General features: G+C 47.1%; 3 protein-coding genes across 3 annotated transcripts in view; 2 read left to right on the top strand and 1 right to left on the bottom strand.

The window, feature by feature from the left end:
• Positions 1–5,034, top strand: part of XPO5 (exportin 5) — a 41,041-nt gene extending 36,007 nt beyond the window's left edge. Inside the window, exons 29-32 of the mRNA XM_083175368.1 lie at positions 1,797–1,904; positions 2,074–2,211; positions 2,784–2,942; positions 3,721–5,034. Of these exons, the coding sequence (XP_083031494.1) occupies positions 1,797–1,904; positions 2,074–2,211; positions 2,784–2,942; positions 3,721–3,864 (549 nt within the window). The 3' untranslated portion in view covers positions 3,865–5,034. The remainder of the gene's footprint in view (positions 1–1,796; positions 1,905–2,073; positions 2,212–2,783; positions 2,943–3,720) is intronic.
• An 8,926-nt stretch (positions 5,035–13,960) lies between these two features.
• Positions 13,961–21,428, bottom strand: POLR1C (RNA polymerase I and III subunit C). The gene is made up of 9 exons (XM_083175366.1): positions 21,137–21,428; positions 19,919–19,990; positions 18,491–18,598; positions 18,080–18,212; positions 17,733–17,852; positions 17,493–17,648; positions 15,769–15,918; positions 15,489–15,605; positions 13,961–14,417 (listed from the first exon to the last, which is right to left on the bottom strand). Exons 1-9 carry the CDS (start codon positions 21,197–21,199, stop codon positions 14,299–14,301), a joined length of 1,038 nt encoding a protein of 345 aa, XP_083031492.1. The 5' UTR covers positions 21,200–21,428; the 3' UTR covers positions 13,961–14,298.
• Positions 21,426–27,330, top strand: YIPF3 (Yip1 domain family member 3). The gene is made up of 9 exons (XM_083175367.1): positions 21,426–21,999; positions 22,084–22,287; positions 22,383–22,489; positions 22,670–22,715; positions 22,837–22,929; positions 23,205–23,336; positions 24,123–24,236; positions 24,423–24,546; positions 26,675–27,330. Exons 1-9 carry the CDS (start codon positions 21,928–21,930, stop codon positions 26,800–26,802), a joined length of 1,020 nt encoding a protein of 339 aa, XP_083031493.1. The 5' UTR covers positions 21,426–21,927; the 3' UTR covers positions 26,803–27,330.
• Positions 27,331–27,793: the final 463 nt, after the last annotated feature.

The following is a 27,793-nucleotide window of genomic DNA, read 5'->3' as shown; positions in this document are numbered from 1 at the left end:
TCAGAATCGGACGGTACGGCCCGCGTGCGGCCGTACCGCCGATGTTTTTAGTCTGCACATGCGCAGAGGTCAATCTGCGCATGTGCAGCCCCATTCGCCGCAGACGTATTTCGTCCGCCGCAAAGGGGGCGTATAGGGGCGTGAGGGGCTTCATACCCTCATTTCCCTATGTATACGCCCCGCGTTTCATGGGCGTTCCCATGCAAACGCGGGGCGTATGCATGCTAATGAGGGTATGACGCCAGTGATGGGGGCGGAAAGCTGACGTCGCCGGATGTCAGCTCTCAGCCCCCATACAAGCTATCACACGGACGATTGTCCGTGTGGTCTCAGCTTGCGGGAGCTGCCGCGGCGTGCGGACCTGCCTTCGATGGTCGACGACCATCGAATGCAGGGGGCAGCTCCCACCATGGTGGAGGCGTACGCCCCACCATTTTTATGCGGATCGCCAGCCGTCCGTGTACGGACGGCCGTGGCGATCCGTCTCGTGGGCGGGGATTGGTTTGTGCGGCCGGAGCACCGTGTGCGGCTCCGGCCGCACCAACCAGAATAAGGGCCTATATTTGGGAGAGGCTGCATTAGATGCAGCCACTCTTACTTCAAGAGCATCTGCCTCAGCAGTGGCGGCACGACGATCTCTGTGGCTTCGCTCTTGGAAAGCGGATACTGAGTCCAAACAAACTCTAGAGGCATTACCCTTTGCGGGTTCTCTATTGTTTGGATCAGAGCTGGACAAAATCGTGGCCACGGTGGCTGCCTCAAAGGCGGCTTTCCTGCCATCCACTCCTGCTCCACGTCCTCGACCAGTGTTCCAGTCCTTTCGTTTCCAGGGCAAGGGTAGGGGACAGTCGTTCACAAAGACTCAGGCCCAACCCGCAAAGCCCTCTAGGGCCAGGGGAAAACGTCCCTGGCCCACTAGACGTGCTGAACATAAACCCGAGGTTAAGCCCTCGGCATGATGGGCCGGTGCTCCACCTTGGGGATCCCAGGGTGGGGGGTTGCCTGCTTCAGTTTTCGGACATGTGGCTGGAGTCCATGACAGATGCTTGGGTTCGAGACGTAGTCTCCAAAGGCTATTCTATAACCTTTGCCGTCGACCAAAAAATTCCTTCTTTTCAACAAGTTCTCCCAAGGACTTGGAAAAGCGCGTAGCCCTGGAACAGGCCATACAAAAACTACTGTCAGCAGGTGTCATTGCCCCCGTTCCAGTGTCGCAACAAGGCACAGGTTTCTACACCAGTCTTTTCTTGGTGCGGAAGCCCAATGGGACCTTCCGTCCCATTTTAAATCTAAAGAGACTTAACAAATTCCTCCGGGTCCCGAAGTTCAAGATGGAGACCTTGCGGTCCATTGTGCTGTCGTTGCAACCAGGGGACTACATGGCATCCCTCGACATACAAGATGCGTATCTGCATGTACCCATTATCTTGGATCTAGCACAGATACAGGGGGTGAATAATATCTGCTTAAGGTGTATTCTCCCATATTTTGTCTCTTAGCCCAACACCATTTCAGTTCCAAACACTTCTCTTATTGCATATAGCGCTGATAGGGAAATTGAGGAACAGTTGGTGGTATATAACACAGGAATTGGCTTCCTACTGGAAGCATTGTCTCTGTTCATCACAACCTGGTCTGACAGTCCAAGAGGGAGAAAACGCCTACATACAAACTCCACACAGTTAAGGCCATGGTGGGAGTATGAGGTTGCCATACTGACCATTCCACCATCCGTGCTGGTCTTTGATGTTGGGTACATAGTTAAACAATGTATTAATCACATGTTTTTGTTTAAGGAGGTGTCTGCTGCATTACTGATCAGCGCCTACAGCTCGCTCATCTGGAAGGATACCCCGACCTGCCGCAAGGTGGTCTTTCATCTCTGCTGGCCTCTACTGAAACAGGTATTGTATGCACAGGACCCTCATCCCCTGATCCTGTGTCAGAGGACCGATCTTCAACCCGATCTACTGCGGCCTCTTTCTGCCAGCTGCCCTCTCCCCAAATTGTATTCAATGCACTCACTGCCCCATTCTCTCTCTCGCTCTTCTCTCCTCTCTTCTCCTCCACCAGGTGATCTCTCGTCCCCTGCGCACCGAAGCGGTTATCTGTCTATACAACTATGTGTTGGGTGGACTTCAGACGCACGGTCAAAATGAGGGCTGCGATTCGGACCTCAATAACCTGGCTTTCCAAATCTACGAGGCTCTAGTAAGAATTAAAGTCACTCCAGTCACTGTTCTGTTACGGAAGCGATGATTCCCTATCTTCTCCTTTATAGTTCATTACATTCTAGAGATTTTGTTCTTTCTGTAAACGTTTAGTAGAACTTTCTGGCATTTTTATTTTTCTGTGTGACTGTTCTCTTTTTGGCTCTATAATTTTTATTGATTGATAATATGAAATGTGTATTGGTCATAGGGCTGGGTTTTTAACGTTTTTTTGTCCCGAATATCAATCATGGACACCGCTCCAGCGTGTGGGGGGGGGGGGGGGGTTGCGGCGTGGCGTGAAGTGAAAAATATGTCTTCTCCCTCCCCCAAAACCCCCCCCGGGGAACCTTTGGTGGTCCACCTTTATAGTGTCGACCTGGTGACCATATACCTATGAAATCCCAACAGATTTCAACATAATAGCGACTCTGTGGTTATCACGAGGAAGATACTCATCTGCTTTACGGAGCACTTACATCGGGGTGATGTTATTAAAATCTTTTGAATCTCTTGATGACCTGTTAAGTTATGGTTTAGTACATTGAACCTCATGTATGTCCTTCTCCAAAGCGTCCACAATATCCAGAGCTGCGGGGGGTCATGGAGCAAGTTCCGGAGATCGAGCTGGACTCTTTAGAGATGTTTGACTCGCAACTTCTTATCTACACCGTTGAGAAACAGCCGCAGAAGCGGAAGAAGTTTAAGAGGCTGCTCTCCGGCTGTGTTGGGGTAAGAGACATCTGCTGCATAAAGATCAATTTAAAAACTAAAATCTCTCTCGTTATCTAGTACATTCTATGAAACGATAGTTAAGCTGATCTGTTGCTTTACTGAGCCACTAAGGAGGGTATTCAATCATGATTCTAACGGAACATTTACGACAGTCGAAATCCCGCCGGTTTCCTACGTCGATTCAGCAGTCTGAATTCAATCTTCCAACAGTTGGGAAGGTTGCAGATTGTCAAACGCCCGTGGATTCGACTATCCAGTGGCCGTTTTTCAACAATGCAGACTCGGCTTTTAAAAGGTCGTGTGCATGCCTTCAATGTGGTCGGAAACGGCTGAATTGAATTAGATGTGTGCTGATATTTCCAAATGTCAGAAATGTCGCCATACATTGAATACCACCCTTAGTCTCGGTTAAAAATACAGTATTCAATGTGTTGGAGTTGGGGGAAGCCTTAAAGAGGTAATGATATTGTTTTATATACATAATAAAGAATACACTTCTGGAGCATCTTGCTTTGGCTATTAAGACCCAAGTTTCCACTGTGGATGGCCGAGGACGACCAAGTACTGTACTGGGCAATGCAATCGTATTGTCTTTTATAGATGCCCTGCCACAAAATCATTGGGTTTCAAGAGCTCCCTTTAGCTGTGCGCACCAACACATTTGGCTAGGCCACATCATCCTATGGTTTTAATCTCATTGTTCGCTTGAACATAAGATCTCTTTAATGTTGTTATTGTGCAAACTTGAACTGTGACCTTTCTCTTCTCACTATAGAAACCTCTAGGGGAGCAGTTTCGGAAAGAAGTTCACATCCGGAACCTGCCCTCTTTGTTCCAGAAGAAACCTAAACCAATACCGGACAATGATCCCATTCTGGGCAGCTGTGAAGCGGCTCTAACCTCTTTGTTTCAACCATGATAGACCGCCCTGTTATTCGGAAGGACAGCAGTTCGAGGAAGCTTTAAGGGGGCTTGTGCGACCTCTTGCCTCAAGTTTGACCGTTTCGTCGGGCGGATACCGGATCACTACAAAGAAAAGCAAGCTGGCCTCCTACAGCTTCAGTCTCTTCTCCCCCTATGGGGGTCCATCATGAAATTCACTATTGAGACATTCCACACCAGCTGGGGCTGCCATTACACAGTATGATGAACCAAGAGTAGTCTGCACTGGGGAAGGAAAAGATCAATTACTGCCGTAATCTGATGACATCAGCGCTAGGACAGATGATGTCAATATTGCTTTTTTCTATACATTGTTTTCTGCCCTCATCCCATGAGTTTACGCTCACATCTGGCGCTAAATGGGGGGCCCAGCTGCTGGTTGCCAAAACACAATCGGAACAACATGGGAAGAATAACACATTTTTATCACGAAACCTGGGAATTAAAATTTTGCATCCGGAATATCTAATTAATGATCAACCTAATTAACCTTATTTGTTTTTTCTTTTATATTTTTAAAGCCGAAAAAAACCCTGGTTCCTACTGCTGCCAAACTCTGACTATTATTTGTAGTCAACGATGGGGGTCAGAGTTACAGGTGACCGATTTGTGGGACTGGAGCAGTTTAAAATAATATATGTATTATATCGGTTATGAAGGCAGTGAGTGCAGTTAACCAGGTCTTGCCTGGCGCTCCTTATTTATTATTTGGGGGAATTTTTTGAAATTTACACTTTTTAAGCTGAATAATAACGATAGAGACCACCCAGAAGCTCTGTAATGTGTTCAGATGTCAGTAAATGATTTTTTTAAAACTATTTTTCTTTCACGTGATATAAATGAAAAAAATCACACTACGTTTGTGGTAATTATAGAATGTTGTGTGTTCCAGTTGTCTCTCTAACAGGATACTGTATAGAGAGCGTAAGTCCTACAGAGCGTATAACCGCACTGGAAAATGGATGGTCTCAAAGACTCTCCTAATGGTTTCACTATAATGAGGCAATAGGCATTTCCATTTTCTGTGGTCAGAATAGAACCACAGCGCCCAGGAACAATTCCACAGTGAGGCAATCAGGGTTCAGTAATTAATTAAAAAAAAAAGCCTCTAAACTTTATCAATTAGATGAAATAAAAAAAAAAAACACTCAAAGTGATGTGTAAATAAAAAAGTATAAAAACTCTTTGTTCTGCCAATTTTTTTAGTGTTTAGTCATTTAAGTTTTGCAGCATTTAAATTGGGGATGGGAAACTTTTGGCTCTTCAGCTGTTGAACTACGCATCCCAGAGGGTCAAAGGTTCCCCATTCCTGATCTAAATAATAAAGGCATTAAGGTTCACTATACTGATACCTTTCTGCTACATTGGTACTATGAATATTGTTTTCTGGATGAGCCTCTCATCAGCTGGAACGTGTCCTGTATATAAGTGGTGGGTGATTGATGATGTGTGTTTATATGTTCTTATGCTGATATGGTTCTATCAAACCAGATTGTAGGTGATGATGTTGCAGCATATTTATACGTTTATTGCTTTTTGTATGTCATAGAACACAGTATCTAATATATGAAAGATGGCTGATAATCTCAGTAATCTGTTGACAGGTGGTTATTTGGCTTTTTAATTGGATTTATGGTCCCTGTGCTGAGCCTATAATATCCATACACCAGGCTAAGGTAACTAGGGTAAACAGTTGGGCATATCCAATACAAAAACAAATAAAATTAGTCCCAAGGCGCAATCGCTTTTCTTCAGCCGGATCCAAAGAAGGGGTCACCACTCAACCCCGTGTAGGTACAATTTTTGTTGGAAGAAATGGATCAAGGGCGATGAGAAGTTATCAACACCTCCATGTAGTATGTAAAACAATAAAACTTGAATCAATAAATGTCCTGATATTGAGAGTGTTACAATATAGACTGAAGGAAGGGTAACTATAAGCATACCCGCACTCACGAAAATGTTCCGAGAATGGTGCACATAAAGGTTTCTTTAGACCTGAAAGGGATTCACCAGGTCTAAAGAAACCTTTATGTGCACCATTCTCGTAACATTTTCGTGAGTGCGGGTATGCTATATTGTAACACTCTCAATATCAGGACATTTATTGATTCAAGTTTTATTGTTTTACATACTACGTGGATGTGTTGATAACTTCTCATCGCCCTTGATCCATTTCTCCCAACAAAAATTGTACCTACACGGGGTTGAGTGGTGATCCCTTCTTTGGATCCGGCTAAAGAAAAGTGATTGCGCCTTGGGACTAATTTTATTTGTATTGGATACGCCCAACTGTTAACCTTAGTTACCTTATTTGCCTTAGCCTGGTGTATGGCTATTATAAGCTCAGCACAGGGACCATAAATCCAATTAAAAAGCCAAATAACCACCTAATTGGAATATCCAATACCGGCAGTATCTTCAGAAGAAATTGAGCGAGTTCCTTGGCCAGATTAAACTTTATCTAGCCAATCCAGTGGAACATCATCATTTGCATCAGCTGAATGAATACAGCATTTGATTTATTAGCATTTGACAAAAAGTTAATTGCAGTGGAACCATTGTTTTTTTTTTTTTTTTATCCCACTTATTAACCCTTTGAGTGCCAAGTGAATCTGTCAAAATTGCCAAGCTGACATTTTTATTCATCATAATGACCTGTAATGTTTCCTTGTATAAGAAATAGCATCTTTTTTTACACATTTTTTGTTAGAATTCATATAACAACTGTGAGCGAAGCTGCCATTTTTAGCCGATATTTTGCGCATCTCACAGAGATTCTGGCACTCACAGGTTTAAAGTAAATAATCCTCTCTCTGCCTTAAGCATAATACCATAGATTTGTCATATAGCAGATGTTAAATCACACATATAGCCCACAATCGGAACATTTCAACATACATCCAGCAATTGCCCAACAATTTACAATCTGGTCCAAAAATATTGGGACAGAGACACAATTCTCATATTTTGGACTCTATACGCCACCTTGTTTGGTTCATTTCAAATCCAAATTGTGATGTACTTTCACTGCAGACTTTCAGCTTTAATTTGAGGGATTCGCATCCAAATCAGGAGAACGGTGTAAGAATTACAACGGTTTCTATATGCGCCTCCCACTCTTTAAGGGACCAATAGTAAAGGGACAAACTAAACAATCCTAAATCAAACTTTCACTTTTTAATACATTGTTGCAAATGCTTTACAGTCAATTACAGCTTGAAGTCAGGAACACATAGGGCGGTATTCAATGTGAATACCGGCGAGGTGCAGCGAATCCTGTTTAGGATTCGCTGCACATTCGCCACGTTCCGGAGCCTCGCCGGCACCGGTATTCAACGAGTCAGGGGCTTGCTGCCCCTGACCGGCGAATATGAGCTCCTGCGGCGAACGCCGCAGGGAGCCTGAGGACGGTGGCAGGCAGGGAGATGGAAGTCTCTCTGCCTGCCCCAGAGCGTTTGTGGGGGGGCGGTGGGCTCCCCGGGAGCCAGGCAGCACAGGCTGCCCCCCGGGGGTGCCAGCAGGGGATGGGTAAATTCACTACACCCGATCGTGCATATGTAACGATCGGGTGCAGTGAATATATGAATATCTAATGAGCGGCTCGGCTCCGGCGCCCCCTGCTGGCTGCTGTGTAAAAAAAAAAAAAATTTTTTTTAAATTAAATATATATTCATGTGCTTACAGCACATGAATAAAAATAGCATGCCCCTCCTCAGAATAAAATTCCTGATTTTTTGACACCAAATGTAAAAAACAAAACACTATTTTAAAAGTTCACATTCCACTTCACCATAAAAAGATAGCGATTGCTACTCAGTGAATCATGGCGAAAAAAACCTTCAAATGTATTCGCCATCTGGTCATTGAATAGGGTGATTCACCGTTTTAGTCAAAAATTCGCCAAACAGCACAAATTCGCCATAAAAACATGGCGAATCAGACTCATTGAATACCGCCCATAGACATCACCAGATGCTGGGTTTCATCCCTGGTGATGCACTTCCAGGCCTCTACTGCAAATGTCCTGCATGTTCTTGGGGCATTTTCCCTTCAGTTTTGTCTTCATCAAGTGCGATGCTCAATCGGATTCAGGTCAGGTCAATCAACTTGGCCATTGCATAACATTCAACTTATTTGCCTTAAAAAAAACCTCTTTGGTTGCTTTTGCAGTATGCTTCAGGTCATTGTCCGTCTGCACTGTGAAGCGCCGCCCAATGAGTTCTGAAAACATTTGACACATTATCAATAAATACAAGGGAACCAGCTCCATTGGCAGCCATACATGCCCACGCCATGACACTACCACCACCATGCTTCACTGATGAGGTGGTATGTTTTGGATCATGAGCAGTTCCTTCTCCATGCTCTTCTCTTCCCATTACTGTGGTACAAGCTGATCTTTGTCTCCTCTGTTGGTCCAGATCTGCAAAGGCTTTTTTAGATGATAGACACTGCAAGAGAAATAGAGGGAATATATCTTCTGACAAGACAGCGTTGAGGGGAACACTTTCTTGTCTCCTTTAGATGATGTTTGGCAAACTCTAATCTAGTCTTCCTGTTTTTGAGGCTCACCAATGGTTTACATCTTGTGGTGAATGCTCTATATTCACTCTTGTGAAGTCTTCTCTTGATTGCTGACTGACCCATATACACCTACCTCCTGGAGAGTGTTCTTGATCTGGTCAACTGTTGTGAAGGGGTTTTCTTTACCAGGGAAGTAATTCTTCTGTCATCCACCACAGTTGTTTTCCATTGTCTTCGGGTCTTTTGGTGTTGCTGAGCTCTCCGGTGCTTGCTTTCTTTCTAAGAATGTTCCAAACAGTTTGATTTGGCCACACCTAATGTTTTTACACTCTCTCTCTCTCCCTGATGGGTTTCTTTTGATTTTTCAGCCTAATGATGGCTTTATTAAAAAGTGGGAGGCACATATACTGTAGAAACCGTTGTAATTCCTACACCGTTTACCTGATTCGGATGTAAATACCTTCAAATTTAAGCTGAAAGTCTGCAGTTCAAGCACATCTTGTTTGGTTCATTTCAAATTCATTGTGGTGTATAGAGCCCAAAAGTCTGATGACCAGACCAGGTGGCAGCTCTGCAGAGCTGCTGAATGGAGACCCCTCTGGCAGCCGCCCAAGAAGGGCCCACCGAGCGCGTAGAATGTGTTGGAGGCAGAAGGGCGTTGAGCACTTGCCACATAGGCCTGATGAATAGTCAGGCGGATCCAAAGAGACAACGTCTGCCCGCCTGACCGGATCATACGTAGCAAAAAGCATCTGACTTCCTCAGCGATGCTGTTCTGGATACATAGATCTTCAGAGCCCTGACCACGTCAAGAGTACTGTCCTCAGGAGAGCCGTCTTGGAAGTCTGGTACCACAATTGGCTGATTTATGTGGAAGGCCTATACCACCTTTGGCAAAAAGGAACAGCTGGTGCGCAGTTCTGCCCTGTCGCGTGAAATATCAAAAACGGGGACCTGCATGACAGAGCCCCCAGATCTGAAACTCGCCAGGCCGATGCCAAGGCCAGGAGGAGCACTGTCTTCCATGTGAGGTAACGAAGGGCCACGTCTTCTAGCAGTTTGAACACCGCAGACTGTAAGAAACTTAGAACAAGATCCAAGTCCCAAGGAGCCGTGGGTGGACGAAAAGGAGGTTGCAGCCGCAACACTCCCTGAAAGAAAGTATGTACCTCAGGTAAAAGGGCCAATTTATTTTGAAAAAAGATAGACAACGCCGATACCTGTACCTTCAAGGTGGAAAGACGCAACCCTGCAGCTAAGCCGGCCTGCAGGAAAAGGAGAAGCCTGGCCTTTTTGAAAAGAGTGGTGGACACACCAAGACTCTCACACCAGACCACATAGGCCCTCCAGATGCGGTGGTAATGCTTGGAGGTGACCTCCTTCCTGGCCTTCATCATGGTAGATATCACCGCCCGCGGGATACCTGCCTGTCTCAGGATGGACCTTTCAGCAGCCACGCCGTCAAATGAAGCCGACTTAAGTCTGGAAACACGAAAGGCCCTTGGCTGAGTAGATCTTCTTGAAGTGGCAGGGGCCAAGGCTCATCTATCAGAAGAGATGTGAGGCTGGTGTACCATGACCTGCGCGGCCAATCCGGAGCTATCAGGAGGACAGTGATCCCCTCCCTCCGGATTCTCTGCAGCACCCGAGGTGTTAGCGGAAATGGAGGGAAAATGTACACAAAGTGGAATGACCAAGGGGCCACCAATGCGTCCACTCCCACAGCTTGAGGATCCCTCGTGCGGGGGAAGAACCGGGGTAGCTGGTAGTTGTGGCGAGACGCCATGAGATCTGGCTGGGGACACCCCCACCGGTGGACCAGGAGTTGAAAAACCTGGGGACTGAGGCACCTTTCTCCTTGGTGTACATCCTGCCGACTTAAGAAGTCGGCCTCCCAATTTTCTACGCCAGGAATGAATATGGCGGAGATGGCCAGGGCATGATCTTGAGCCCACAGCAGGATTTGACTCACCTCCTTCATGGCAGCGCGACTGCGCGTGCCTCCCTGCTTGTTGATGTAGGCTACTGTAGTGGAGTTGTCCGACAGCACTCTGATGGCCTGACCCTTAAGGAGATGATGGGTCTGCAGGGGAGCATTGTAAACTGCTCTGAGCTCCAAGATATTGATGGAGAGAAGGGCCTCCTGCTGAGACCAACGGCCCTGGAAATGATGGTCCAGAATGACTGTTCCCCAACCGCGAAGACTCGCGTCTGTTGTGAGCAGTATCCAGTTCCAGATGGCGAACCTCTTTTCCTCCCTGAGGTTGTCGGGGTTCAGCCACAACAGGAGAGAGTGTCGTGCCCGCACTGTCAACCGTATCCTGTGGTGAAGGTGCAGGTGAGAGCCTGACTACTGACGGAGAAGGCAACGCTGGAAGGGTCTCGATCGGAATTGACCGTATTGGAGAGCTTCGGAGGAGGTAACCATCTTCCCCAGAAGCCTGGTACATGTGAGGACCAACAACTGTCTGGTCAGAAGAACCAAGCGGATCAAGGCCTGGAGGGATTGTATCTTGTCCTCTGGAAGAAACACCCTCAGAAGAGTGGTATCCAGGACCATTCCCAGGAACTGTAACCGTTGAGACGGCTGGAGCTGGGACTTCTGAAAATTGAGTATCCATCCGTGACTAATGAGAGTACTCTGAGTCAGGGCTATATTGCCCAGGAGGGCCTCCCTGGATGGAGCCTTAAGCAGAAGATCGTCCAGGTACGGTATGACCGTCACTCCTTGGTTCCGCAGAATCTCCATCATCACCGCCAAGATCCGGGGGGCTGAGAGGCCAAATGGAAGGGCCTGAAACTGCCAATGTTGGCTGCGGACTGGGAACCGAAGGAAGGCCTGATGTGGAGGCCAAATTGGGATATGGTGGTAGGCGTCCTTGATGTCGAGTGACACCAAGAACTCGCCCTCCCCCAACCCCGCTATCACAGATTGCAGGGACTCCATCCTGAACTTGACCGGTTGGAGGTAAGGATTGAGATCCTTCAAGTTCAGAATAGGACGTGCCGATCCGTCCGGCTTGGGGACCAGAAAAAGGCTGTAGAACCCCAAGGTCCTTTGGTCTTCTGGGACCGGGATGACCACCCCTGCCGAGACTAACTTTTGGATGACCGCAGTCAGTAGCAGGCTTTTTTCTGCTGAAACTTGCAAACCGGTTTTGAAAAACCGGTGAGGTGGTTGCTTTTGGAAATGTATCTTGCACCCAAGCGTCTTGGTAAGACTGCAGCCAAACGTGCTTGAAGCCTTGAAGATGCGCTCCCACCTTGGGATCCCCCAGGTGGCTTGGTGGAGGCCTTTGTCTCTTGGGTGGAAGAGGAAGCAACTCTGCCACGACCTCGGGAGCCTCACTGAGAGGCAGCGCCTCCTCTAGAACGACCTAAGAACTTTGTCTGGGGCCGAAAGGATGTTCCCTGAATGGTTCTATGAGTAGGAGGAGGGGCCGTGGAAGGGAGGAATGTGGATCTTCCACCAGTAGCTTGTGATATCCACTTATCTAATTCGGGCCCAAAAAGTACCTCACCCGTGAAGGGGAGTGCTTCCACTGCCAGCTTAGACTCTGCATCAGCTTGCCACTGGCGGAGCCAGTGATCGGCGTGCCTATATGGAAAGAGCATGCAAACATCATTGGAGGCCTCTACCATATAGGATGATGCCTCAGAAATATTTTCTGCTAATTGCACCCGGACATCCACCTCACCTCCTTGCTTCAGTTGCTGAGCCAACTGGGAGGCCCAAACCCTAATGGCCTTATTGACCTAGCATCCGACCTGAGCCGGACGCTGAACTACCCCTGCCGCAGTGTAAATAGACTTAAGTGTAAGCTCAAGCTTACGATCTGAGGCGTCTCTAAGAGTAGTGGCCCCCGGTACTGGGAGGACAGTCTTTTTGGAAAGACGCGTGACCGAAGGGTCAATTACGGGTGGAGTTTCCACCAGTTTTCGGCCTGCGGCAGATAGGGGGTATGAAGACAAGAGTCTCTGAGAGATCTGGAATTTTTTATCGGGGTTTTTCCTGACCTGTAGCACGTGGTCATCTAATTCCTCTGCAGGAGGAAAAGCCGCCGCCTGTTTTGGCTTTTTACCAAACAGGGAGGGGCGACTGGGGGCTGACGCCTCTTCTTCCACATCTAATGCCAGTTTGACCATATCAATAAGGTCATCTAAACCTTGCGCAACCGGTTCCAGTTGCTGTGGCGGCAAATCCTGTTGCACATCCACCTCAGGGGCAGTGTATTCCCCTTCCTCAAGGTCAGGCATATCATCATCTGTATCAGTGTCTAAGACCTGTGTGAGCAGTCTTTTTAACACTGGGGGCTGTGTGTCAAGGGCAGAGGGCCGTATGGGCTCTGGGGCCAAGGCCTTGATTCAACCCTCCACAGCTAAGGTTAATTCCCGCTGTTGTGATCTAGAGGATTCTCTGTCCCTCTGGGAATCAGATTTCAGAGGACAGGCATGACATCACCTCTGTGAGCTGTAAAGCCCATGCCGGGGAGGGCTGCTGGGAAGTGGAAGGGGTGGGCTCAGGAGTGCATTTTTCTCACACCACAACACCCTCAGCAGACTGTGTAAGCCTAGCATTACATTTCTTGCAACACTTCTTTGAGCTACCTCTTGCCATCTTAACAGTGATTAAGCTATACACAATATATATGCAGCAATCAACAGGTTAATGAACTGTACACACACACACACACACATACACACCAGTGATAGTACAGTCAGAAGCCAGATAGAAAGGACTGGACAGGAGAGACAGTATCAGAAGGAGAAGCTGCCAGAGGCCATCAACTACGCTATGGTATGTACCAGGAAGCGCTATAGCCCAATTTACATACAGCCCAGAACTGTCTCACCCAGCTCTAACCCCACTGTCTGCATGCAGGGCTTGGGGAAGCTATTGCAGGTCTGGACACCGGGAGGAAGGCTGTGCTTGAGTCTGCCGACTGTCTCAGCTGAAAGCGGAGTCCCTCAGCATGTCAGCAGCGGTGCGCACTTAAAAGATGGCCGCCGCTGTTCTCAGTCACGCTGGGGAGATGCCACGTACCACGGGGTAGCTCTGCCCCTTCTCCAATATGGCGCCAGTTTTTAAAACCTGCACTACCGCCATGTTTTAAACACTGACCCCCGCGCTAAGCGGGAGGTCAGGAAAACATTACCGCTGCCTTGCTGGTCGGCGGCGGTAAAGGCTGAGGGAGGACGGGACAAGCTTTAAAAAACTTGTGCCCTGGAGCAAGCCAGAAGTGTGACCAGCTCCCATGAGGGCACATTCTACGACTGCCTAGGTGGGGAGTAGAAGGGGGAGGAGTTGGCCACACTTAATTATATTTAAAGTGCCCATGCTCCCTGTGGTCGCCCTTCTATCCCCACTGTTACTCCAGTGACACCTAGTGGATGAAGGAGAAATGAATGTAGAGAGGCTGTGCAGCACTGCATTAGCAAGGGCCAATGCAGCATGTCCCCCGCTCCCCCAGCAGCAGCATCATCCCTCACTGCCAGCCAATGCCAGATCGTCCCATGTGGTCACACCCTAAGAACTGGCACTATGCTTGTATTACATTTTAGAGGCTATGTTATGTACAGTATTTATTATCATGAGCTATAACACAACATACACAATAATTATGTCCATGAATTCACCATGTTTTACAATAATCCGGTATTTCTCTGAACAGCTCCTTTTCCTACTTGTAAAAATCAAGTATTACAGACGTGTGTTAGGAAACCTCTTCTCCACACGGTCTGGGGCTCAAACCTTCAGAATCTGCTCCATAGAACCGAGCGTCTGCTGATTATGGGTTTCTGTGCTCCCCATTTATGTGCAATGGCCTCATTTAAAGTTGTGGTGTCCGCTACAAGTCTCTGTCCCCATCCAGTGTTTGGAACGTCAGTCCATCTGGGCAGCATCCAGCTCATCCAGGAACCGGCGACATTTCCCCATCAGAACCTTGATGGCCTCTTTGAGCAGAGTATCCGGTGGCAAAATACCAGTGGATTCTATGGAAACTGAAGACATTTGGTTATATGAGAGGTGCGCGCTCTTATTGTGACATTCCTAAAGTAGGTTCCTGAGCATGCTATACCATTGGTGACCATTTACAATCCTGTGCCTCGCAACAGAATCATCAATGCAACGATTACAGCTAAGTAATAACAGTGGATAGAGCTGGACTTAGACACGTACTGATGTAGCGCCTAAAGATCCCACCAGGGGGCGCACGCGTCGCTCGCGCACCCAATGGCAACGGAGCTCCCCCCGGGTCCTCGCCGCCTCGTTTCAACGCTTTTCCCCACCTAACCCTGCCCATCTCCCTGAAGCGGAGACGGGCAGGGTCCGACTGGGATGCGCGTGAGTTTAATGGCGTCCCTGTCTGCCGGCGCTCGCCAGAGGGGGCATTTTGGTGGGCTCCTGGCAAGGATAAGGGACGCTCCATCTGTACATAGGCCAATGTGGTAATTTCCAAATAAGAAGCCCACCAAGGGAACTTGCACATTGCCAACAAAGCTGTAAGATCTCGGAATCACATAAGGAATGAGAAACGACACTACCTTCAGCTAGTGGGACACGTTCACACCAACAGACTCAGAAATAGCCCTAACTATTGTGAAAGCAGCTTTATCAGTAGATGTGGATCATGTTCTAATGTGCCATAAAATCATTGAATGCACCAATTTATTTTTTAATATCTTTTCACGTGAGTTAAACAAAAAGTACCAAGACCGAATTTCCTTACATGGTGAAAACGCAACGATACAGAACAAGCTGCAAAGTTTACTAGGGCCACTGCTTACACTAGGGACCAGCCATCAACCATCGATGAATTATAATCAGATAGCTTATGGTCAATGTAGAATAGTTTTGCCATCGATGGGGGTAAACCAGATGGTTCTCGGCATTGATGGCACAGACTAACTAGTTGTTTTTTTTAGCTATTATTATTCTCCCGAAGGTGCAGGGACACAAGAGCATAGCTCCACCCCTGACACCAGTGAAGCCACGCCCCCAGTTTCTGAATAGCCCATGGGCCAGTCAGCCAAATAAATAGATAGATGACCATTGATTGTCAGAACACTTACAGATGAAGTGGTCCCGAACCCGAGCCATTTTGACCAAGTTCTTTAGTTCGTCGTGTCGGAAAATCTCGCGGCTACACGTATCCATCCGTGAATTCTCCACCCGTGCCACCTTTGTACCTGGGGGGAGGAGACACACGTGACGTGGAAGCACAGCTGCCAAATGACAGAGTAAGTCATCTACTGGTATAAACATTCCCATATGTAACATTCAGTATTTACCATTACATAGTAAGTAGCCTCCAGCATCGTTCTCCATGATGCAACAATGAGACCAACTCACCATTGTGCTCATCCACCGCGATGACTCCAGGAGAGAAGCATTTCTGCAGCTTCTCCGCTAGGTCCCCCTCTACCGGGTGCAAGAGTGTGATCTCTGGAAGCAGCCGGTAACTGGCTGTGGCCACAGGAGAGAACTTGGCATGGTCCTTCCCTGGGGAGAGAGCAGGATCCTAGATTACACATAGGTCAGTAGCATGTGCAGGAATAAATAATGGAAGGTTTTCATTGCACACATAAAAGTTATGATGTGTGTAATACCCCCAGTAATCAGCAGCACTGTATACATAAGGTTTCACACTTCTAAGCCTCTTACAGACTCCTGTGAAACTAGCCAATAGGAGTTAGGGGGCGGGCTTCAAAGGAGTATGAAGCATTATGCCTGGTCCTGGGTGACTCACGGTACCTGATACACACAGCATCTACCAATAACCGAGAAATAAGGGAGCACATACAACATAATGTGTATATTTATACCCTGCTCTATGTGGTCAGCGCTGCAGCTGCTGCTGGGAATCCATAACTCCTAAATATGTGGTCAGTAACAGTAGTATATGCTAATAAAAATAAAACGCACCATTATGTATAAATGTATTTGCTATCAGACATCATTAAAACCGGTAAACCTCCTCTTGATACAGCAGAAACAACACCCAGTCTTACATGCACAAACAAAAAAAGCAAATGCCTGAGCATAAAAAGAGAGCACCAATCAGTGTCAGCAAGAGTTTGCAAACAGCCAATCACAAGGGATTGGGTAGTGTCAGCAACAATCATAGGGAGAAATGTAATAGTTTGAGAGATTCAGAAAGTGAGAGATTTGGTAAGAAATCTCCAGTTTAAGGCGGCAATCATTTACACTGCAACATCAAACTGATGTTGCAGTGTAAATGATTGCCGCTTTAAAATAAAAATGGAGATTTCGGTACTCTTTACCTAGAAGGGCGCCCATCGGTGGCATCGCATGTACTAAAAAAAATCGCATGCGATACGACCGACGCAATGACCGCAATTTCCCATAGGGAACAATGTTAAATGTCCCAATTGACCCGATTTTCCTGTTCAATGTCCCAATTGACCCAATTTTCCATAGGGAACAATGTTAAATGGCTGCGCTCGCCACGCTTCGGGTTGACGTTGATCGTGGGGTGGCGTTAACAATTGGGGGGCCCATTTCACACTTCAGGGTGCCTATTTGGCCTCTGTGGGCCATTTAACATTGTTCCCTATGGAAAATCGGGTCAATTGGGACATTTAACATATGTTCCCTATGGGAAATCGCGGTCATCGCGTCGGTCGCATCGCATGCGATTTTTTGGTCGCATCCGATGCGACCGACGTGATTTTTTTCCCCTAACGATGCCCACGATCAAAATCGTGGGCGCCCTTCTAGGTAAAGAGTACCGAGATTTCTTACCAAATCTCTCATCCTATTAAATTTCACCCATAATTTATTTAACATTAACCATTCACAAGCAGCTTTTTCAGGTATATAGACAGCTCAATCCAGGTGCAAAGTTATGTGTCTAATTTGTTAAACACTCACTTACTGGCTACATTAGAAAGCCCCTGTCCTGCCCATTTCACTCATTTAAATCAGACCAATGGTGGCAGGAGTAAGCGGCAGAATGCCCAATAACAGCATGGGAAATGTGCTTACTATGCCAGGCACGTCCGGTGATATTGCTTTGAATTATCTCCATTCCTTTAGCTACTGTATCCACTCACCAACGCCTTTGACGCAGTGCAAGACCACATGGATCTCCTGTCCAGGACGCAACAGAGCGATTAAGATATCATCATGGACAGGACGAGGAGCCTCCACTTCAGGGAACAGGTCGGACTGGTTACCTTGCGGGAGCCACTTCATGTGTCTTGTGTATACTGAGATGGGTATAGAGGACGAGGTATTAGTAATATCGCAGGGGAATAATACTGCAGCAGAAAGCCAACTAAGATGCCACACACCTTTATGATCCAGGTAGAGCTCATTGGGGTCTGAGGAGTCCTTAGAGGCCTGGGGGTTTCTCCTACATCTCACGTTCAGCTCAAACTGGAGAGTGTCGATTTCTGTGCCCTCTGCCTCCTCTGGAGAACAGGAGAGAGAGTGATATGGAGGGAGTGCATAAAGGGGAGGAGGGGGTCAGTGTTCACGTGTACCCTTATAATGTGAAATAAGGTACATGACAAGGTGTCAGTGTGTGGGCATCAGTGTGCCCCCACTGTACTAACAAGTGGGCGTGTCTATCCTGCATTATAAAGTCTGAGTACATACAATCTTCTATGCAGTAACAGATATCTCTTAAATTTCTTACCCGTGCTGCGATATTCAAAGAGCCGAGGATCAACCCGAATAGGAATCAGGCCCAGCCGATGAGCAAGGATCTCATCCTGTATGATAGAGGTGTTTTTATACACATAGACTTTCTCTATGGCCATGGTTGGGACCTGTGGGAGTAAAGCAGTTGTGTATTCCACAATTAGCATTGATCACCAATCAATACAGAGAAAAACACTATTTCCATGATCTAGGGTGAGCGTGCAAGGCGGAGAGATATGGTGTCACTAGACAAAAATTGAAGAGGGGAGGGGGGTCGGGAGAGTAAGCCTGCTGATGGAGACGGGACTCCAAGCTACAAGACATTTCAGGCTGGTATTCAGATGAAGGGGCAGTTTGCTTCTTGTGAATAATATACGGTAACAGAAGTCTAAGTTCGTGTGCGAACCTCAGCTAGCAGGATGCGCCGGAATGCGTTTGCAAAAGATGCATCAATTCCAATCATGTCAAACTCCAGGAGGTCATCTTCCATCTTTATAATATCCATCCGGAAGTTCTAAGACACAATTAAGAAGACGTATGGGGAAGAGAGGCAGAATCACACAGGAATTATATAAGTAATACTGTATATCTGTCATTCACTTTAGTCCCTGCACCAGTGGAGCATACTATACTATAGTGTTCATTCTAGCACCCGCCATATTTGAAAACCCATGCAGTTCCTCTTCCCTGCCTGGGGTGTCGATGTCTGCTGTAGTGCTTCTAGCACAGTGTGGTCTGTATATCAGCACTGATATGCAAATTAAACCTGTGCTAGAAACACCACAGCAGACAGCGACACCCCAGGCAAGGAAGAGGAACTGCATGGGTTTTCAAATATGGTGGGTGCTAGAATGAACACTATACTATATTATTATATGGACAAACATCTACACAAGAGTTCATTTTTTTTTGCAGCAGCCAATTCTCCAGTATACATAACTGCATTAACACGTGGGTGACCTGCTGACTCTAGGATTCACATTCGGATCCCCTCTTTGGGCCTTATTCTGGCTCACACTCAGAGGCAAATTCCTTCTTTAATGGACAAAACCATGTACACTGCAGGTGGGGCAGATGTAACATGTGCAGATAGTATTAGATTTGGGTTTTTCTTCAATCTGCACGAAGAAGTAATTTGCCTCTAAGAGTGAACCAGAATAAGGCCCTTTATAAGCATGGAGATTCCCACTGTATCAATTTCAGTAATAAAGGAACCAGCACAATGGGGCAGATGTATTAAGCCCGGTGAAGTAATAAAGTGGATAAGCACCAAAACAGCTCATAACTGTCAACTTATAGACTGGTGTTAAAAATGGCAGTTAGTAGCTGACTGGCTTCTGCATGATCACCTCCCCAGGCTTAATACATCTGTCCCAATGATCCCTATGAATATGACTACACTGAGCGCCGAGTAATACTGCCGGTGAGAGCAGCCTTCGCTCAATGTTTCCATAAACATCCCACATTGCGTAGTGAGACAGTGGGGATTATTCTGGTCAATTCCTTATTAGATGGACAAAACCATGTGCACTGCAGGTGGGGCAGATGTTACTTGTGCAGAGAGAATTAGATTTGGGTGGGGTTTTACTTCAAAGTGAGATCTGTATTGCAGTGTAAAAATAAAGCAGCCACTATTTACCCTGCACAGAAACAAAATAACTCACTCAAATCTAATTCTCTCTGCACATGTTACATCTGCCCCACCTGCAGTGCACATGGTTGTGTCCATCTAAGAAGGAATTTGCCAGAAGGAGTGAACCAAAATAACCCCCAATATCTGATGGAGTATTTCCTCCTGTCACTAGGAGACACAATCCTAAAGGAACAAACTCACCTTCTCAAACTTCTCCTGGTCCCAAGTGTCATCATAGTTAGGGTAATTCCCAGGGAAATCCGTACTGTGAACCTGTCAGAGAAACACAGAAGGGATCAGGTCAGAAGGGATCAGGTCAGAAGGGATCAGGTCAGAAGGGATCAGGTCAGAAGGGGGGGGGGGGGGAGTGTGCGCACCATGTGAGTGACTTGTGAGCAGTAGGACCAATATGAGGTACACGTGTAGCGTGACATTGATAAAGATCATTTATAGTGATACAGGGTGAGTGACAGACCAAGAATACAGCACCAATAAGGGAGAGTACTGGAGACATGGAGGAACAGGGATTGTATGACGGACGTATTTAGGATGGCCATCAGAAGCACACCATCAAATTTTGCGCATAAGCAAAAAATCCTATTTCGCATACGCTAAAGCAACCCCTCGATCGTACCTGAATTCCACTTTATTTTAAAATCGGAAAGTGGCCATCGAACTGTAAAAACACTATCAGATGATAAACTTCGATGGTTAAGAACCATCAGAAAACGATGTCCATCCCTAATATACTGAGGGCACGATTCAGACCTGTTCGCTAGGCTGCGTCTACTCACAACCTAGCCGATTGGCCACCCTACTCTGGAGTGAACAGCCCGGCGAGTGTTAAACTCACTAAGGGCCAGATGTACTAAGATTGAAAAGTGATAAACCACCTGCCAATCAGCTCCGAGTCCTAACTTTCATGTCACAGGAGGGGTTTTAAATGGCAGGTAGGAGCTGATTGGTTGGAGGTTTATCACTCTCCATTGTATCACTTTTTAAGGCTTAGTATATCTCTTCCTAAAGCTGTTCACTAAACGTGCATGCGCAAACCCCAAACATTGGATTTGGCCCGATACGACCGGGTCTGAATCAGCCCCTTAGTGCGAGTGATTGGGCTAGTGGCACGAGTACTGAGGGCAAGTGTGAATGCGTTACCCCCATATGAAGGTGATAATAACTATGATGGTGAGAGACAGGGCGAGTGAGCGATGAACTGAGTGTGAGTAACAGGTAAGATAAGTGGCAGGAATGAAGAGGTGGGTGTCAGTGGAATCAAGGGTGAGTGTCAGGAATAACGAGGTAAGAGTGAGTGACAGACTGAGTATAAGTGGAATAAAAAGTGAGTGACAGACTGTCACTGAAGATGAGAGTGAGTGTCAGCAGTAAGTGGGACATTGAGGGTGAGTGCGCACTCACATTCCGTAACCCGAACTCCCCCAGCACCACGCGGCTCCTCATCTCCCGCACGATGTCCGCCATGCTTGCTGTCTGAGAGACAGCCGAATGCGGCGCATGCGCGGACCGGCACTTCCAATAGCTGTTACCACGGAGACGGACGCCATGTTTCTGGTGGAGTTAGTTGACCCCTTCCCCGGGCGTAGGAGTCAGGACAAGTTTATTCTAAAGTCTTGTGCCGAGTGCCGGTGTGACCAGGGGATCACCGCTAACTGACACACAGGATTATCCGCAGCCGTGGGCCAGGTTAGCGGCGTCTCCGCTACTCTCTCTGCCACCGGTAACATGGCGGCCCAGCTCTCGCGAGATCTCCGGGGCAGTCTCTCTCCACGTCTCCAGATCTTGTTTACTTCCGGGTGTCAGCAGAAGTAAGACAACAGCAGCAACAGCTCCTCCACCTCCTGACCCTGGGGTGATCAGAGCTACGGGGGCAGTACATGGGGCCAGGATGCAGAAGTAAATATACAGGATATAGGCGTTGTATACAGGTTGCTGTGCACAGGGCTAGTATACAGGGGGAAGTATACAGGATATAGTTATATACAGGTGGCAGTATACAGCACATAGGGGGCAGTACACTGGGTTAGGATAAGGGGGAAAGTATAAAGGATATAGTAATATACAGGTGGCAGGATACAGCACATTGGGCTCGTACACAGGGGTAAATATATAGGATATAGTAATACACAAGTAACAGGATATAGATAGAGATATCCAGGCCCCAGGAGCAGTATACAGGGGCTGTATACAGGATGACCAGCACAGGTGCAAGCAGCGGAAACCTGACAGCAGCTGATTGGGGTGGCTTTGAAGACAACATGCAGGTAATTCGTGATCCATCCAGCGTCCCACATCCGCACTCTGCCTGGGCTCTGGTGGACAGAAATTAATATTATTTATTTGTACAGAGCGGGAGCGGAGCCGCTGTGATTGATATGGAGAATATGGACGACACATCGGGGTCCAGCTTCGAGGATATGGGGGAGATTCATCAGAGGTTGAAGGAGGATGAAGAAGAAGTAGATGCAGTCCCAGAGGAAGGTGAAGAGGATGGAGCCTTTCTCGGGATGAAAGGAGTCAAGGGACAGTTAGGCCGGCAAGTAGCAGATGAGGTGCGTACCCTGTGAGTGGGTTTCTTGCTGACCCATGCCCCAGTCACTTGCCGTATCTCCATGTTATGTAACATGCATTTGTTTCTTCTTCCCAGATGTGGCAAGCAGGAAAGAGACAGGCATCTAAGGCATTTAACCTTTATGCAAACATAGATATCCTACGTCCATACTTTGACGTGGAACCGATACAGGTCCGCAATCGGTGAGTCCGCACTCTGACAACCTAGCACAATTCTGCAATAAGCATTACCCCATACTGTAATCCTTCGCTGGTGGTGACATCTGCAACAATCCTTGTTTATTCATTTGGATTTTGTTTACGTTGAATGAGAGGTACAGCAAATCTGATTGGTACATGCTAAATCACATATTCCTCTCCTAGGCTGCTGGAGTCCATGATCCCAGTGAAGATGATTAACTTCCCCCAGGTGAGTATGTCATATAAGGGCTGCGATGCGGTGAGCGTATTGCTGGAGCCGGTATTGGAAACGTCAACGACTACAAACAGTGATGATGTTAAGCGGCTCCTTCCTAATTTTCTCTCTGCAGAAAATTGCCGGGGAGCTGTACGGACCGCTCATGTTGGTGTTCACAATGGTGGCTATTCTACTGCATGGAATGAAATCATCAGGGACTGTCATCGTAAGTGGAGACTCAGAGGCTGAATCAGCCCTAGGGGTAGATATAGGTTAACGGGAATATACTAGACGTTATGGTAGAACTTGATGGACTGATAGCGGAAAGACTGATGGGATACCAAAAAAATGTGAAGCAACAGAGGAGGAAAATTAGAGGAGTGAAAGATACGAGCCAATGGGTTGTCTGAAGTGCAATAGATATGGTCACCCTGCAGAAAGTCTAAGTTGATTATACAAGATGAATGGACATTTATAGTATTGTGTTTCTTTGTGTAACAGGTAGAGGGCACCTTAATGGGCACTGCCATCGGTACATGCTTCGGGTATTGGATTGGAATCTCGTCCTTACTTTACTTTGTTGCCTATTTGTGTAACGCTCAGATCACCATGCTGCAAACGCTGTCACTGTTGGTGAGTATACACCGAGGATCATTCATACACTGATCACACAGCTATGTCGCCTATCTGGTCTGATCGGTTGGCCCTGTGCTGCAGGATGGAGGGAAAAATCTGCCTCCATGTTTATTATAATAACCATGGTTATACGTGTAAATCAGTGGTAGGGAACCTCTGGCCCGCAGGCCGTATACGGCCTCCGCAGCCGGTTTGTCCGGCCCACCTGCCCGGCGGCTGCGGAGGGAGTCAAGTACAGGGGAAATCTTGCGAGAACTACGACCTCTCGCGAGATTTCCCCTATACTTGGCTCCCTGCACAGCCGTCAGACCACACAGACCGGCAATTCTTAAACTGCGGCAGCCGCCGGAGCATGGGACGGCTGCCGCAGGTGAACTTGTAAGTGTTTTGTTTTTTTTATGGCCCGCAAGGCATTTTTCCCCTATACAAACGGCCCTTGTCCCCAAAAAAGGTTCCCCACCCATGCTATAAATGAATCACTACTTGTAACCACTATAGCCATTGAAACCGGCAGGCTCTCCATTTACCAGCACTGATTCTATATTAATGTTACTGCATAGCGCCCCCTAATGTACAAGGATATAAAGGCGGATGCTCATATGATGTAAAAAGTAATAATCTGCTGCTGATATGCTCAAATCTTGGTTGGGTCACATCGGGGAGTGGGAGTTAGTGTTTTTGGGGTGTGCACATGCAGTGCAGTTAAAGGGGATGGTGTTACAGAGTGCACCCATGTGTAAGGCTGATGCTGATCAATGGTCTTTATTGCCCCTTTTGTTTTAGGGCTATGGATTATTTGGACACTGTATCGTCCTCTTCATCACGTATAACATACATTTCCATTCACTCTTCTACATCTTCTGGCTGTGCATTGGGGGCATGTCTACACTGCGCATGGTAAGGTTGTTGTTATTCCCTTCCCCGGCGTACTGTGGGGGTGATTGTACACCATGCGGAATGGGGCGTTAAGCTGCCTGGTTAGCAGCGAACAACCACAGGTTACCGAGCGCTATTGAATAACCCCCCTGTATCCGTCCAGGTTAGCCTGACTCCTGAATAATTGTGTTCTGTATCACACTGTAGGTGGCGGTGTTGCTGTCTCGCACTGTAGGTCACACACAGCGACTCATCCTTTGTGGCTCTATTACTGCCCTGCACATGTTGTTCCTTCTATACCTCCACTTTGCGTATCACAAGGTTGTTGAAGGTAAGAGCAGAATGAGACCTGACCTTTATATATTTCATCCTTGTTTGGGGTGGGTGCCGGACAGGGTCCCGAAAGGCATTTACCCGAAGTCGGGATCCCGACTGTCAAAACACAGCCGGGTTCCCGAGGGCCGTTGGCTATTTTCCCTCGTGGGGGTCCACGACCCCCATAGAGGGAGAATAGAATAGGTGGCTCGCATAGCAAGCCTACAAGGGGCTTAGTTGCACTCACCATGCTGTCTGGGTCCGGCCAGTCGGGATAATGACTGTCGGACCCCTGTACCACACCCGTTTGGGGTACATGAGCACATTACCCAAAAGTGAGATTATTTTTGTATTTTAACTGGGAATGCAAAGTCCAAGAAAATGTCAATAATCAAAATTGTTTGGTTATGGTGTGTGATCAAGGAACTCCTACTGGCACTGTGAGGAGCACTGCTAAAGGTCTCCAGGAGGGGGGTGATGTACACATACGGATTCAGTATGAAATCCCGGCGGTCGGTATCCCGGCGTTCAAAATCCCGACGCCGGAATCCCGACCGCCGAAATCCCGACAAGGGGGGGACGTGGATCGCCCCCCCTTGCGGGCTCGCTGCGCTCGCCACGCAGCGGGCCCGGTGCCTCGCTACGCTCGGCACGCTAATTTATTCTCCCTCCAGGGGTGTCGTGGACACCCACGGAGGGAGAAAGTGTCGGTATTTTGGCGGTCGGGATTCCGGCGTCGGGATTCTGAACGCCGGGATCCTGACCGCCGGGATTTAAACTGCATCCAACACATACACTTGGGGCCAAATGTAATAGGGTGAGAGTTTCAGAAAGTGAGAGATTTTGGCCGAGTTTTTCCCCTTTTTTTTAAAGCGGCAATCATTTACACAGAAAAACCAGGTTGATTTTGCCATGTAATTGATTGCTGCTTTAAAAAAAAAAAGGAAAACTCTCCCAAAATCTCTCACTCTCTGAAACTCTCACCCTATTACATTTGGCCCTTGATTACAGAATGACTTGTACAGGAACTGTATGGGTCACTGCTAAATGATGTCACTAGAGGGACACATGATTGTAGAATGACTTGTACAGGCAACATGTGGAGCACTGCTAAATTATATCATCAGATCGGGAGATGATGTGCAAACACATGATTTCAGAATACCTCGTACAGGCACTGTGTGGAGCACTGCTAGATGATGTCACCAGAGGGGCAGGATAATGTACACACATAAGATTGCCGAATGCCTTGTACAGGCACTGTGGGGAGCGCTGCTGAATAATGTTGCATCCTACTTGTTTAGAGGCTAATAATGTTTTTCTATCCTTTAACAACTATATTGTAAAATGTATAGCAATTGCTATTAGCAGCGGATACCCAGGTGTGTCTGTAACCACACACCTCTATTTCACTGATTACAGTGCAAATCCACTAAAGATACTGCGCTATAAAATCAGGTGCATATAATGTCTGAGTAAATAACCACAATTACCATGTAATATAGATTTAGATTTTTTTATTACAAATAATTGCACAATTTTAATGAATAGTGATTTAATTCTAACCAAGTTGCCATCTCTTTCTCTATCTATATAATATATATATTATAACAAGTTGGGTGGCGGCGGCAACAAGCGGTGTGGGGAGCGACGTTTCAAGGCCCTTAGGCCTTTTTATCAAGGTGCTTAAATGAGAACTTAATGTGCTTAATTTCTAAGTGGTGATTAGCCAAATCGCTTAGAAATGAAGCAGAAATCTCCCGTGTGTATGCCCCATTATTAAATATAATGATTTTGACCATGGGCCTAGGAAGACCAATTGATCCGGCCGTAAGGACATTGTGATTTCCAGTGACCTATAAACCTGGGATTCACGCAGTTGGGTGAAGCTCATACTTGCCAGAAATATCGGACAACCCAGAGCACCTAATGGAATGGTGGTAGTAGGTGGGGCCCTTGTGACATGGAGCTCTATTGCATGGCATTACATCAGAAGGGGCCTTATATTGTACTATGATATATGATATGAGACTATACCAGGCCCTGTGGGGTACAGTGCAGACATATGTCGGCATGCTTTCACCTCCTGTGTGACAGAATCAGGAACACATGTAACCAATTCTCTCTCTCTCTTCCGTGGGCAGGTATCCTGGATACTTTGGATGGACAGAACATGCCACCACCTTTCCAGAGAGTTGCCCGTGACCTGTCGCTGGGAACCAATTCTGTCCTTAATGTCACCGCACAGGTCCTGTCTGCCCATTCACGCTGACATCACAAGTTCAGAAACGGGGCGACAGCAGGGGGTTTCCTCCTTTTCCGAATGCTGAAAGACTGACCCCATCTGTACCCTCTCTGCAGTAAATGCCAGTTCGGGGAAGGTATTTCAGGGGTCGTATGGACACTTTGCCCAGGATGGAACCCGTCATGCTCTGCACGTTCCGTCTTGCTGCCCGCCAAGGGTTAATTTATACACTCGTCCATTGACCCAAGGGATTTGACTTTAATACATGGCACAACTGAATCTGTAGGCGGCCGTCTCGGTCACAGCCCCTGTATGCCTTCTGCGGCAGGCACCCACCCCTTTAAATCTTTTCACCCCCACTTTCCTCTTCATTGTAGCTTGGAGTGTTTAATCGTTCTCAGAGTGCAGGGATTACAGGACTGGATGTCATTGGCTCTGTACAGAAGAGCTGCCTGTGCAGCGTACACAGCACACAGTTACTGTGCATTTAGTATATGGTTGTCTTACGCTACATGGTTCCATCTCTTAAACTTTATAATAAATCTAGAATGGTTCTGTCTGAGTCCAATTCTTCCTTCAACCACTCTGTGTGTGCCCGCCACCCAACGGATGAGAGCAGGGATGGGGAACCTTTGATCCTCCAGCTGTTGTGGAACTACACAACCCACTGTTGCAGGGCATGCTGGGATGCATAATTCAACAACAGCTGGAGTGTCAATAGATCCCCAAGTCTCTGGATTCCTGTCTCCGTCCTCACTCCAGTATATAATGCTTACTACTAATGCTCGGAGTGAAGTCTGTTCCGAACTCCGGCTGCATATTAATAGAATTAATGGACTAATGTTCCTCATCTATAAGAAATCCAGCACCCCTATATTACAGCCATGGGGAGTAAATTCAATGGTGCCATGTAGGCTAGGGATGGCCATCGATGGTTGCCATGTATGGTGATACTGCAACCAGCCATCGATACTAAGAATCTATGTGATGGATTACCAGCAAAAGTTTTACAATGGTC

Source organism: Crinia signifera, chromosome 3 (genome assembly GCF_055691185.1).
Source record: "Crinia signifera chromosome 3, ASM5569118v1, whole genome shotgun sequence".
NCBI lineage: Eukaryota > Metazoa > Chordata > Amphibia > Anura > Myobatrachidae > Crinia > Crinia signifera.
The sequence above is the reverse complement of the archived record's forward strand: the minus strand, read 5'-3'. Positions and strand labels throughout refer to the sequence as shown.

Bases quoted from the DNA above. Each gene is read 5' to 3' on its own strand.
- YIPF3 (XM_083175367.1), top strand. From the start codon at position 21,928: ATGACCAGCACAGGTGCAAGCAGCGGAAACCTGACAGCAGCTGATTGG. The intron at 23,337-24,122 runs GTGAGTATACAC...CTTTTGTTTTAG, and splicing joins TGCAAACGCTGTCACTGTTG to GGCTATGGATTATTTGGACA. The intron at 24,547-26,674 runs GTAAGAGCAGAA...TTCCGTGGGCAG, and splicing joins GTATCACAAGGTTGTTGAAG to GTATCCTGGATACTTTGGAT.
- POLR1C (XM_083175366.1), bottom strand. From the start codon at position 21,199: ATGGCGGACATCGTGCGGGAGATGAGGAGCCGCGTGGTGCTGGGGGAG. The intron at 15,606-15,768 runs GTGAGTTGGTCT...TCCTCCCCCCAG, and splicing joins CGCGGTGGATGAGCACAATG to GTACAAAGGTGGCACGGGTG. The intron at 14,418-15,488 runs GTAAGTGTTCTG...AAATGTCTTCAG, and splicing joins GGTTCGGGACCACTTCATCT to TTTCCATAGAATCCACTGGT.